This window comes from Anser cygnoides, chromosome 11 (assembly GCF_040182565.1).
Source record: "Anser cygnoides isolate HZ-2024a breed goose chromosome 11, Taihu_goose_T2T_genome, whole genome shotgun sequence".
Taxonomy (NCBI): domain Eukaryota; kingdom Metazoa; phylum Chordata; class Aves; order Anseriformes; family Anatidae; genus Anser; species Anser cygnoides.
This window is the reverse complement of record NC_089883.1, coordinates 20083682-20097170: the sequence shown is the minus strand read 5'-3', so window position 1 is coordinate 20097170 and position 13489 is coordinate 20083682. Positions and strand designations below refer to the sequence as shown.

Below are 13489 nucleotides of genomic sequence, written 5' to 3'. Positions count from 1 at the left end.
GAAACAATCACCATTTACCTTTTCCAATGAGAGACAATTTTACAATATACTTTCAACCAATTTTCCAAGATCTATTAGATGAATTATCTGTTGCTGTCCTCAAAACATTTGGTACTGAGACAACAGCCCTACAATTAAAACTTTTCTAACATATGTAAGCAGGAAAGACTGCACTGTGGCTTGATTAGAGGAAGAAATGACACTCAGAGCTAGGAATTTTCTCCCTGAAGTAGTGTGGTTCATTCTACTACAAAGAAGAAACTATACAGAGAAATTCCAGGCTAATAAACAGCGGTAAGCCAATGATATTTCAACATAGGTCTCTTTGGAAGATTTCCCCAGAAATGAACTAGCCTGTACACGATGAACATATGCCTTCACCTGGAAAGGAGTTTCACCTGACCTTTCTTTCATACGAAAATACTGTGCAGTCAACAAGGAACACCAATCAGCCAAGTGACTTCTAACCAAGTTTCTTTTTCTGGAACTATTTGTTTCTATAAAACATATTGAATAGCTGGAACTCCTAACACAGTGCATAATCTGTGTAGCTTCAGGCAGGGAGGGAAATGGGAAGAAAAGCTACACTGAAGAATTAAAAAAATACATCTGTGTTTTTCAACAAAATAAACTAATGTATTTCAGAATAAACACCACTGCTTGCCAATAATATTTTTTTATGAGTTCCATGGATATCAATCATTCTCTTTAGGGATGATTAAACTCATCAGTTGAAACCAGTACTGTTACGCTGGGATCCATGAGCTTTTTCCACACCACAAACTAACAAATTCCCCGAAATAATGAGTTCATCAGCAGCCATTAGTCTCTCTCTCCCATTAGCTTACCTAAAAAAAAAATTAACTGCAGTTCAAGCAATTTTTTACGGAAGGTTGCCATCTGAAAACTGATGAGAATTTACAGGCACAGACAAGTCTGCGAGTCCCATTGCCTGCTCCAGCAGCATCACTGCCCTTACCAAGTTTTCGTTTGTCAGCCGGGTGATCTCATGCTGCAAGCTGGCTTCAATCCGGGCCTCTGGGGGCAGCTGAAGATTCTGGGCCAAGAGCTGCTGCTGGCGATTGTTTTCTTCTTTCAGACTTTGGATCTCTCCTCGCAGTGATTCCAGTTCGTTCTCGTGGCTCTTCTTCTGTGACTGAAGCTGAGACTCCAGCAGCCTAAGGAAGTTGAGCGACAATTGTAAGAACACACTCAGAAAGTCACATTCCAAATTCTCAGAGGGAGTCTAAAGCTTTAGCTGCTGCTCAGGAACAATTAGCCATGGCTTGCAAAGGAAAATGAAAAAGGCAGAGTACTCTTTAAACCCTTCAATATGCCTTCTAATTAAATTATGTTCGTATGATCAAAAAGTGGAGAGAAACTAATGGTGACTATGCTTTGCATTTCCTTTGTGATTGAACACATACTGCACGTATGCTACCATGGAGAATGTGTGGTAAGAAAAACATTACTACATCTTCACAGACTGCCTCTGTTTTTAATGAGGTTAGAGAGGTTTTACCTCTAATCAAATCATATAAACTGTGTAAGATGAAGACAGTGTATTCTCTTAAGCTAGGTCCCTGTGACATTAACAAAGGAAAATCTTTTTTCTGTCAGAGTTCAGTCAGAAACCATTAGATTACAGTAAAATAATAGTTTTTACTTTTACGCTAAAATAAACATTTTGAAGAGGGTTGTCATTTATACAGGCACGGTTAACGACAGAACCAAACTCAGGACTGAGATACAGGATCTCTACTTTACCCTTGCTACTGAGTCACTCTTTCCCCTTGGGCAAATCACGTCTCAAATTCTTCTTATGTGAAATGAGAATAACACGTAAGAGCCTCCTTCAAAGCAGCACTGTGTGGATTTAGCTCCTGTTTGCAAGGCACTGTCCAAGTGCTCTGACTCATTATTTCATAAATATACACACACAGGAAGTGACACTACTACAGGCTTCTAGTGTCCAATTAGACAATCTTTCAGGGTTTAAATATGCATAAGGCAGGCACATTTATTAGTAACCAGACTGATAAAGCACGCGAGGGCAAGTAGTCATTTACTTGCATTGCTCTGCCATTTACTATAAAGCTTGTTGTCTCTACAGTGCCAGCACAAGAAAGAAGACATACAGAGTGATCACTCTCACGTTACACTCTGCAGAACGCTTGCTCTAAGTTAGACCTTTGCAGACTGACACAACAGTGTTAGGTTCAGAATTTGTAAGCACAAGGAAAGGAAAGACTTCAGTTAGTAGCATTCATTGCAAAATAGCTCCTTTTGTAGTTACTGCTACCAAATGTGTATATTTAAGAAAATTAGCACTGCAAATCTGTTGAATTAGGTGCCAGCACACAACTACGGACCACTCTGGAAGTCTGGGACACATTTAGGAACAGGGGGCCCAGCCACGCACACAGCCAGAACTGAACTCCCTAACCAGGTGAATCCCACCAGTGACCTGACCAGCACGTGGACTTTGCAGCGGCTGCAGTGATTGTACTGAGGTCTGAACAGCACCAGGATGAACTAGAGATAACTTCTCTCTTTGTTGGCTTTCATGTGTGTTACATTTTGAATCTTGCAGAGAGAGATGTGAGAGAAGAACATTAAATTTACTGAACTTGAGTTGGAGCAAGGGGAGTAAGACAAATATTTGGAAGGAAAGAGTATGCTGAAGCTCTTCCAACAGTAGTTTTACAATTATGGAAACAATTGCACTTCTTTAGGCTGACAAACTGTACAGGACATTAATTTTGATATTCAACATAAAGGCAGACAAATAATACACGGTTAAAAATCTCTTCCAGTTGTGGATCTTTTGGTATTTTACAGTCCATTTTTGTGCAATTATTCTTATGAATTACCTATTAGTTGTTGCCACCATCTTAACTTCTTAAGGAACGTAACTTGAAAAGTAGAAGAAGTTGGGGACTATGTTTGAGAAAACTCTAATTTGCACAATGTATGATGATTTTCTTCTAATGAATATATATTTTTTCTAAGCATAAGAAATGCTGTAGCTAAAGCAAGGGGCACAGTTAGCTAGAAAAGAAGATGCAATTGAAGAAAAAACATTCTGAGAAGTCTGGTAACCTGTTGGCTTGTTTTAACCCTTCATAAACCAGCCAAAGTTCTCCGTCCTCATTCAGCATATGATAGTCCTGGGGAGATTGCCTTCCAAGAAAAGTGTTTAAAAAATACAAGAGAGATACATGATGGTGATGAAATGACATGTTAAGGACATTACACTCTAAATTACAGTTACTAGAAAAGAGAAAGAAACCATGTTCTAAAACAAATTAGCAAAATACTTCTCTTGTTTATAGGTATTTCTTCTAAATGACGAAATTCAGTTCTTGGTGTTAGCCAAACTGGTTACAGCATTTCATGCTGTTACAATACATGTATTATGACAGTCTGCTGTGACAACTACTGGACAAAAGGTAAAAAAACAGCATGGGGAATGGCACCCAGTTTGAACTACGTAGCCAATTAAATGCTAAGAAAATGTATATCCACAAAGCTTGATTTTGCACGTCCCCATTGTTTCTTAAGCCTTTCAAGTACTGCATACAGCAGTTTTACTAAACAAATCAAATTATAAGCACAACTACAGGTGTTCTCTAAGAGTCTAGACTTATGTGAATGCAGCTTACTGAACATGATATACTAAGTGTGTCAAAGCACATCCCCAAATGATTGTAAATTAAATAAAGAGAACTTTTACCTGTTTGTTTCCTTCAATCCAATATATGCCTGTGCTATTTCTCCTTTGTCTTTCATCTTCTGTACATCTTCCAGGAGGATAGTAGAATCTGTCATAGTATCCTGGAAGAAGAATGACGATGATTTCCAGGGTAAGTTTAACAATGTAATTTTTCTTTGAATCCATGGTTTTGTTACTTTACTCATGTGGAACCCTACTCCTTGAGTAACACCATCATGTGTATTTGGGGAGCAGGAGTTTGGTCTATAATTTCAATACCTATTTGGTATATCTTTTAAAATGAATCAAGCAGCATGCTAAAATATCAGTCTATCTAGTAAGCAGTAAGTGTGTTAACCTCTTTTCATTTGTTTGTCATATAAAAGGAACAAACAAATTTCATGAAATCATGAATTTGCATTTAATTTCATATTACAAGGAATATCCACTAATACTGAAATTCAAGAAGCATAATTTCGCAACATGTTATTTTTGAATCTCATAACAAGGTCCTCACTTCACATATTTTCAGTGCTCTGACAAAGCAGGAAATAATTTTACAAGGGCTGGAGATTTTTTAAGTTAGATATCATCACAATACTATTTTTGTTTCAGTTTTGAATGTTTACCATGGAACTTTTGCTTCTTCCTTCATTAAAATTTGAAATACACAACAAATGTTTACAGTCAACTAGGCCAGTCTAATCTGAGTCATTGCTCTGAATATAATTACAGTGAAACCAGAGGACTCCAATGAACCTAAGAGATGTAATTTTGACTTTTCTTTTGACTTCAAAACAATTAAATGCTATTTTCCTGTGTAAAATTTTGGAAAGTATTCACAATAACAACTTTGTGGACATAAGTTTTGGAGCGTAGGTCTCTATGCCTAATACAATTCATGTTATCTAGTATGAAAACCTCTAAAACATTTAATATCCTCAAAGAATTATTCCCAATATCATAATGAGATTTTTGTCATTTTTCTACAATTATTTTATCACACATTAAAACTACTGCATCTCACCTGCCAATCTATCTAGCCTTAGCAAGCTGTGCTTATTTATTACTTTTGTGCTGATGGAAAGAAATGCTAACTACTCCTACATCCTCAAGAATACCCTACATGCTGTAGTTGTAATACTTAACAGCCTTTATTTAAAGTCAGTTCAGTTCCTCATATTCCTAAATACTCTATGTACTAAATTTTCTAATCAAACATTCAGCAATTCCTGCCTAGTATCTTCAGATCACAACTTGAGTCCTGAACGTGTGTATCTCGCAAACACATTATTTGGATAAAAAGCACTGTAAAGTAAGGTAATTCTTCCTGTCATGGACTGTTTTGGTGAAATTTATAGATTTTGCAACAGAGATCTGACTCCTAAATCACAGTGCTGTACATACTCTTCAAACAAACTCAGCAAGATACATTGATTGAGCTGATCAGACAGCTTCATGAATCGTCCCTTTCATGTTCAGGTTAACAGAAATCAATGGTTCAATTGTTAAATCTGCTCATTTTGAAGTAACTTATTCCCTTGTGCAGAGGGGGAAGATGCGGACACAGGAGAGGGATAATGAGAAAGATTCTGCAATAATGGCAAAATAAAGTACAAGAACAACTCCAAATACATTTAGGTTACTTATGAGAAGCAGGGAAATGACAGTTCAAGTATTTGTGTTTTGTCTGTTTGTGGGTTTTATAGCATTTAATAGTTCTGGTTAATAACTGTAGAAATAAAACATGTACCTTATCCTCCTGGCAATCAAATTGGAAGGCAAGAAAGAAGAGAAACAAATCATTTAAAAATTCTGTCTGCTGCAACTGTCCAACCTAACAAACAGAAGGTATCTGCAAACTGGATTTTAGCCATCCCACTGGTCACCTTCAGATCTCCCTCATGCTCACAACTGCTGTAAAAACAACACTTGGGTCCCACCATTGTTAAGAATAAATTATTGAAGGATTTACTATTCAAGGATTAATTTATAAGGTTCCCAATATTATAGAAAATTAGTTTTGCTTTCTTCATAATTAAGCACTTAAAACAAGATAAGTACACCTTCATGCATCACAGACTTTCAATTGATTTAGGACATATATAAACATATTTCTGCAGTAACAAAGGAAAGAGAGGACGTATCTGTTAATTCCTTGCTGCCATCATGAAACACCAGTTCATAACTCAGTTCAATAGAAATAACTAGTTAATAATTTACCTGATAACTTTTTAGGCTGAACAACTTATTTTCAAAGCTATTACTTTTCTAAGTATCACCTCATTATTTTTTAAAAGATACACATTTCAGGGGTTCTAATCTACTCTTCTCAATCACATTACACATATCAAGCGTAATAATACCGAATTCATACACCTTCATAGGTTATCTTTACACAATTTTATTGTTATTTGTGTAATCATTTATGATCCTGCTTAGATTTAGCAAAAATTGTTCCTTGCACTTCCTGCTGAGCTATGAATTGAAAAGAATTCCTGCAAACTGAAGTAAATTTTCCAATCAGGCTACATAACTCACTAGAGATATGATGCTGCTCCAAATGAGATTTCTGCATTGTTAAAAGAGTCTGAGGAGATCCTGGTCAGACCATCAGTACCTGCCAGCCTGGTATGATCTTTACATGACTGCTGGTAGATAACCCAAGGCTGGTTTATTAATAGAGTCTCCCAATTTGGACTGCTGCAATTTGAGCACTAATAATGGATCAATGGATTATACTTAGAAAGGCTTTGAAATGTAGATCATTTTTTTCTACCTTTTCAAGCATGCTGTTAAACTAAATTAAGTACGTCAGTTATGCAATGTAGCTTTACTACAGCATGCATTTGCTGACTACTATTTACCTTGGGTTGAATAGCCTCTTTCTGGCTGACCAGCTGAGACCTCAGAATGAGGACTTCTTCCTTGCGTACTTCAAGTTCTTCACTTACTGAAGTTAGCTGATCCAGGAGGACTCTATATGCTGGGGCACCAGGAGCAGTTACCTCTGGAGATCGCGTTTCTGTGAGGGCTTTCTGCAGCTCGTTCAACTCATTCTTCAGTTTTTTGTTCTCAGATTCAAGTTCTTGACGCTGCAATAAACAGGGACAATCCCATCACCCAGCAGCATGGTAAAAACTGAGTAACTGCAACACACCAGTCAATCTCTCCCCTATCCCCAGCCTCCTGATGACTGTGAACAGCATGCCTGAGAGGATTTCACTGATAGGGTAACCTTTTGTCTGAAGTGCAAAATCAGAACTCATATACATGAATCATACAAATTTGAAGGAAATACAATTACTATTTTTCCCCTATTCTTCCTTTAACAGCAACAACAAAGCAAAGCTCCCAACCAACAGTGGACAGCAGGCTAAGAAGATTCTGCATCATTCAGTGTTATTAGGAAATACTTTTATTTTTAGTGATATAAGGTATGCATAAATTTAAATAATGTGTTTGGAATCACATTTATCACTACTTTTGCGCAAATTAACTTGCAAGCTGAGCTAACTATTTCAAAGAGAAATACCCCTGCTTTAGGGTGATCTTTTTGTTCTGCAGCCCCAGCCACACATCCTATACCTCAAAAAGGGCAACCATACAATAAAACACTTGCTGAGAAATTTTCGTTCCAGTTTTTCCAGCTAATATGCTGAAACAGGGGTGCTGACGCAATATGCTATGCCAGCAAATAGAATTGCTGGCAATATTTTCACTAGAAAGTAACAGAAAACTCCTTTTTATACTTACCTTGAGTGACTCATACTCCAACTCCGCACCTCTTATTGGAGGCCTTTCCTCCTCCTGTGATATAACATAGACAAGAGTGAGAAAACAAACAGACAAACAATCCTTTCTGTTCATTAATATAGTTGAGGCAGAAAAAGGAAAGGGAGCTGAAATTATTTTCCTACAAAACTGGAAAATACTCCTTCTGGTACTCCTGAGTACTTTCGGTTGAATACTGGCATTGTCTCACTTACTTATGGATTTATGACACATAATTGGTTAACGTAAATAAAATCATGTACAAATCATGATACTGTCACTGGTAATAAAACAGAGCAGGATGAGTGCCAGGATGCTCAAGATATCCACTAGTTGGAGAGTAACAAGAAACAACCACCAAAATTGGTTTAATATTTTCACAAATAGTTAGAGGCCAAATCAGACGAGAACTTCAAATAAAATCTTCTAAGCAAGCTTGTCTAACCCCAGTATTTTGGTCCTGCATCCTGATTGAACCACTTCTTACTCTGCTGCAAGCACTTCTTTATCTGCCTAAAATTAACAATTATTTATTCTCTCCAGTGTTTAAGAAGAGTGCTATAATGCTATTCCTTAATAAAACCAGACTTTTTTATTAAAAAAAAAAGTCCCACGTGCTTTTGTTTCCTGCTAACTTCCATCATAGGATCTCAGGGACCTTCAAAAAGTAAATCATCAGTACCTAGCATAAAACTCGTGGAAAATAAAGCAAGTACTAGGGGAAGATACAGATTTAGTTAAAGCCAGTCAGCAGTTACACAGCTGATATTTCACAAGAAGGGATACTCTGGAGTCAGCATTTGATCAGCTAGAAGAAGTCCACCTTTGCTTTAGCACGAAGAGCCTGTTCTTCCTTTCTGTCCAGTTCATCTTGCAGGGATTGCTTTTCTTGCTCCAGCTCTGTAACCCGTTTCTGCAGCTTGAGGAACAGAGACATGTCCAATGGTGCCTTTTTCTCACTTGGTTCCTGCTTTAGAAAGAACAGAACAAAGTCAAGAAGTATTCCACTTCCACAGCAAAAGGAAGCACTACTGTGAGTAAAGAAGGGAAACAGACTGGGGAAAAGAAAGGCACATAGAAATGTTACTTGATTTTGATAGTTCACTACTGGCATCTAAAACGTTTCATCAGCTGTCAGAATGCTATTTCAGAAGAAGGATCTACTAGCATAAAACATATATAAGCCTAAAGCCTAGCAAAAGAAAGCACTAGAGACAACCTAGCAGACAGAAGGTCTACAATTAAGCATACCTTTTATTCTTACTTGTTTGGAGGGGGGAAGGAGAAAAAAAAGTCTGTGGTTAGACTCACTTGGAAAGCAAACGTAAGCAGGCACTTTTCCTTTTTTTCCACATTTTAAATTATAACTCCAGTAAATTCTTCAGATACAGAGAACTCTCTCTGCGAGTATAGATTTAGATCCTTGATTAACCAGGGTAATTTAGTAGGATGTGACACAAAAAGGTTCTAGAAGATATATTTTATGCCTTTTTCCTTTTATTATGCTAATTAAAGGGCCTGTTCTGGGACTAGTACACTAGCTTTCTCGCTATTTTCTGGGCAAGGACCAGCATTTGTAATCTGTAGGCGCATCAGAAATTGTTCGTCAGCCATTTTGTACTTTATGTAGCAAGAAGATTAAAGCACTCTCTATGAAGTGCACCATAAAATTTTGAAGCCCAGAAAGGCAACTAGAAAATTAATAATAATGACTGTAGCAGTTAAGCAAGCACAGTCATTTCCACTTCATCTTCCTGTCGAGGGGAAGACTCATAAACTACACCAACAGCTTTTTGGTATGGTTTTGTGTCATTAATCTGTATTATTAATCTAGAATCATACTGGAGTTTGAAATTTTAAGGGGTTAAATGAATACAGACTTAATCTTCCCAGTGCTGCATTTATTTACATTCCTGTGTTACCTTTTTTTTTTTTTTAATTTACATTCAAAAAAACAAAACTGGCTCTAGAACAACAATTAATTAAGTCCATTAGCCAAAGGAAAAGATTACGTTTGGCTCGTATGTGAGATCCAATCACATGAAGTTGCACTGCCTTTTTCCTAACTGTCCATAAAGATAGGAGCACCTTTCTGAAACAATTCTGCAAAGTGAAATAAGTGGGAGGGCAAACTCTGAAAGCCTCTGCTCAGAATAGTGTCAGCATGAATTTGTCATGGTATTTGCACCCCTGGTAGAAAATCACTTTCTGTGGAAGCTTTCAGAAACAGTAACAACAGCCTGTAAAACCAATTGTGGAGGTAACTAACCTAGACAGAGGGCAAATGGAGTGAGTTGTGGGATTGCTCAGTTAAGAAAATCTCTAGTAGGCACAGGAAAAGTTTTGCACCTGCCAACTGCCAAGCATAGTCAGGCCACAAACTTGACAGCTCATTGCTGTGTTAACAGTCTCACTCCTGTGGGACTGAGAAGGGACAAAACAGGGAGTTATCTTGGAACATACTGAGAATGGCTTGGAGTTGCACGGCACTTATTCATGATTATTACCCATTAAAGAGACTCATATTTCCGAATATTTTAAATTAATCTGGGATTTGTATTACTGCATATTCCAAGGGAAAGTACATTCTCCGAGTGAGCTCAGCCAGTGATCAATGAAAAGCTGTGGTTTTTGTTTGTTTTGTTGTTGTTGTTTCTATTTTTTTTTAAACATTACCTCCATCCTCAGTGGTAAGTCTTCTGCTTCTGTGATCTCAGAGCTAAAAGTATATTCAGATTCATTGCTACTGTGAGTTGAATCCGTTCTTTTGTGTCCAGGCTTGGGGATGCTCTGGAGTGCAAATGAAACAAATCAATACTGCTATATGCCTTTGCCTGTGACTGTTTCTTCATAACTTACAAGTTAGCTTGTAATATATTCAGTGTTATTCCAGAGTTATCACAATTTATAAGAAAAAGTTTTTGATTCTGGTCTCTTGTGCCACCTAAAGCCTATGAGACGTAGTTCACAATCAAATTTATGGAGACAGGTCAGATCCTATACTAGCAAGTATTCCTGCAGAAAGCAGAATCAAGCAGCAATACAGCACTTCTTGGGAAAGAAAGGCTCACTTTATAGGAAACATGCAAGCAGGGTAGAAAAGCACAGGCAGCAATTCTCTAAATTTCCAGACTTGCAGTGAGGAATATTTTTTCCTCCTGACACATATCATATTTCTGGAACTACCTAAAATTTAATACTGGCTGAATGTTGCACAAATAACCCTAACACATGTGAATAACTTCAGGGCAAAGTAAGGGCAGATGGCATGTGCATTACCATTAGCAAAGTCACAACAGAAAATTAGGCTTCTTCCACAAGACTGAAAAATAAAAAATAATCAACCAAAAATTCTAAATATGTTTGCTTCAGCTGAGCTAAACTAATTGATCAATGTCTAAAAGAACAAATTCTGTTTTCAGATACAGGTAACAACCACACAGCTGAGAGCAGAATCAGTTACTAAATTATACCACTCAATTCTGCCTACATACATTTGTGAACAGCTTTTGATTTCTCAGATATTTAGCCACTTACCGCCATTAAGTTCATTTCATCCTTGAGATCATCATACCGCTCCTCTAAGCGGCTGAACTCATTTAGCAGGTTCTGATACCGTAACCTTTCATCATTCAGATCTAGCTCCAGCTGTTTCGTTTCCTCCACTAGCTTCTTTTCCATTGCCTCTGCCACGGAGAACAGGAATCCAAAGTGAGAACTCCAGTTCTACCTACCATGCAGTGCATCCATCCTGTAGGTACAGGACACGTGTCTGCAGCAGAACACATGCTGAATACATTCCACTATGTGAAACTGGTTGGTGGTATTAGTGCTTCCGCAGGCACTGATCAAGCCAAATATATGAAGGACTAAAGAATTATTGTGGTAAGCACAGAATGGGTGCATATGAGTTCTTAAAACAAAGAAATGAAACCATTAAACTAATAAGGAGTATAAAGTATACTTTGCATACCTCATTAATAGTAATTTGGCAGATCAGCCAAATGCAGACAGTGGAGCACAGCTTTACAAAGTAACATGAAGTACAAAATCCAAGTAAAGAGAACAGCACCAACCTGTTATCTCTTTTGCCTGGTCGTGGATGCGGCGGTTCAGCTCCTCCTTTTCTGTTTTCAGTAATGTGTTCTGATCTTTCAGTTCCGATACCAGCTACAAAAATAATAAAATATTTGACTCAGAATGCAGTTAATCTTCCTTCAACAGCTCCAAAAGAAACTACAGACTTGTTGTAAGAGTTCAAATACTTAGACTTTTAGTGGTTCCTCAGAGAATGAAATCAGTGAGCTAAATTATGACATCTTCATTTCTGAAATTACTTTCTTAAATATATCCCACTGCAGATTCTCTCCCATGTTCTGCATTTGCCCCATTTCTGATCAGATACCAAAACTGCCTTAAACACATCCACTGTGCCATAACATTTTCCAGTGAAGTCCCAAAGATGTAGTTTGTTTCTAAAATAAATATATTCCTAAAACAGAAACAAGTTCGGTAGTTCTGTTGTACATTCCATTGCATTTGGTAACAGCATAATCTAAAATCCCGCCTCCACCCAAAAGTTGTGCCACTTTAACTGTGCCCAGGTCTGCCAGTTACTTATTTATTTCTGTTTACGGATATTAACATTCACTTCGCTTCATCAATTAATATTTTTCCTTATATTCATCTAATCTTGAAACGCTTCACTGCAGGGTCACATAACACTGGAATAGCTCTTCCGATATTTAAAATTTGTACCATATCAGCAAGTAACTGTGACAGGGAACAACTCGTTTGAAATATTCATGGTTAAAGCAAAGATAAGGGGCTAGTCAAAACCTGCTGAACTAGATTGTCTGCACAGAGTGCTTAGTAGGCTGATTATTTAAATTAGACAGGATATAAGTAGGTACCATTGAATACTGTGTAGGGGACAGATTTCTGACATCTATACAATTATGCTCTTCAGGCAGGTAAAATGATTTATTGGTATGAATATGTTGTCTTGGAATAATTGAGTGAGTTTGGGTATTTAATTTTGCAAATACTTTCAATATAAAAATCTGAATAGACGAATGCATGTGTTTACATACAATATATGTTTACTATATTCTTCTCGCATAGGTGCAGTTATTTAGGTATCAAGCCTATTTAGGGTTGTACTGGTATAGCATTCCATAAAAATACTGTAAAAATAACAGTTACACAACTGAAGCAGTTAAGTCTGCGCAAAACCCGAGTGGCGACCAGGCCTCTGTAAATCAGCTCATGTACCTGGAGACTGCATACTTGCCTGCTCAGTTTCATGTTTGTATTTGTCTGCCCATTCCTCAATGGTCTTCTTCTCAGACTGAGTCTGGTGCAGCTCCTTCCGGAGCTTAGCAATCTCCTCCTGAAGGCTGAGAACACGGTTGGTTGCATTCTTAGCCTCTTCCTCGCTCATCCGAAGCCTCTCCACATCACTCCGAAGTCTCTCTGTCTCTGTACTATATGTAATCTCCAGGCTGTTCAGTTTCTCCAGCAGAGATTTGTACTCTTTGTTCTTTGCAAAACACAACAGAGACATAGCAGCAGTTGGAGAATTTCTGGATTAAGGGAGCTTTCTAGTTGCCTACAAAATATACCCAGACAGGGGAACAAAACAGCAGTTTCCCCACTTCCAAAAAAGCTTCAGCCTGTTTTTGCAGGAGAATTGCTTAAAGGGGTGACAGAACAGTCCAGTCTCTAAGCCTACACATTAACAACCCGAACAAAAATCAAAGAGCTTGCATACACCAAACACGATCATCTCACCTTCCCCTTAACCTGAGCAACTAAAGTGCTTCATATGAAATACTGAAGTTAAGGGAGCAGATGTTTTCTCTCATTGCTTCTGAGAGATACAAATGGATGCTCTACTGTTTCATTTCTAGTGTGGTTACCTTTCTCTTCTATCAGTGTTCTTCAGCAGAGAAGAGAACTGATGCCTCGCAATGAAAATTCAGTGTATTTTTCAATGCG

At 37.6% G+C, this 13489-nt stretch overlaps 1 protein-coding gene across 8 annotated transcripts in view; it reads right to left on the bottom strand.

The window, feature by feature from the left end:
- Positions 1–13489, bottom strand: part of MYO5A (myosin VA) — a 104019-nt gene that overhangs the window by 16810 nt on the left and 73720 nt on the right. For 2 of the 8 annotated variants that reach the window (XM_067003623.1, XM_067003617.1), the window contains exons 22-31: positions 12783–13031; positions 11566–11659; positions 11027–11175; positions 10166–10279; positions 8313–8459; positions 7472–7525; positions 6583–6810; positions 3737–3837; positions 3103–3183; positions 980–1178 (exon numbers count right to left, since the gene is read on the bottom strand). In XM_067003623.1, coding sequence (XP_066859724.1) covers positions 980–1178; positions 3103–3183; positions 3737–3837; positions 6583–6810; positions 7472–7525; positions 8313–8459; positions 10166–10279; positions 11027–11175; positions 11566–11659; positions 12783–13031 — 1416 coding nt within the window. The remainder of the gene's footprint in view (positions 1–979; positions 1179–3102; positions 3184–3736; positions 3838–6582; positions 6811–7471; positions 7526–8312; positions 8460–10165; positions 10280–11026; positions 11176–11565; positions 11660–12782; positions 13032–13489) is intronic. The other 6 variants (XM_067003616.1, XM_067003618.1, XM_067003619.1 and 3 more) reach the window with 3 other exon arrangements.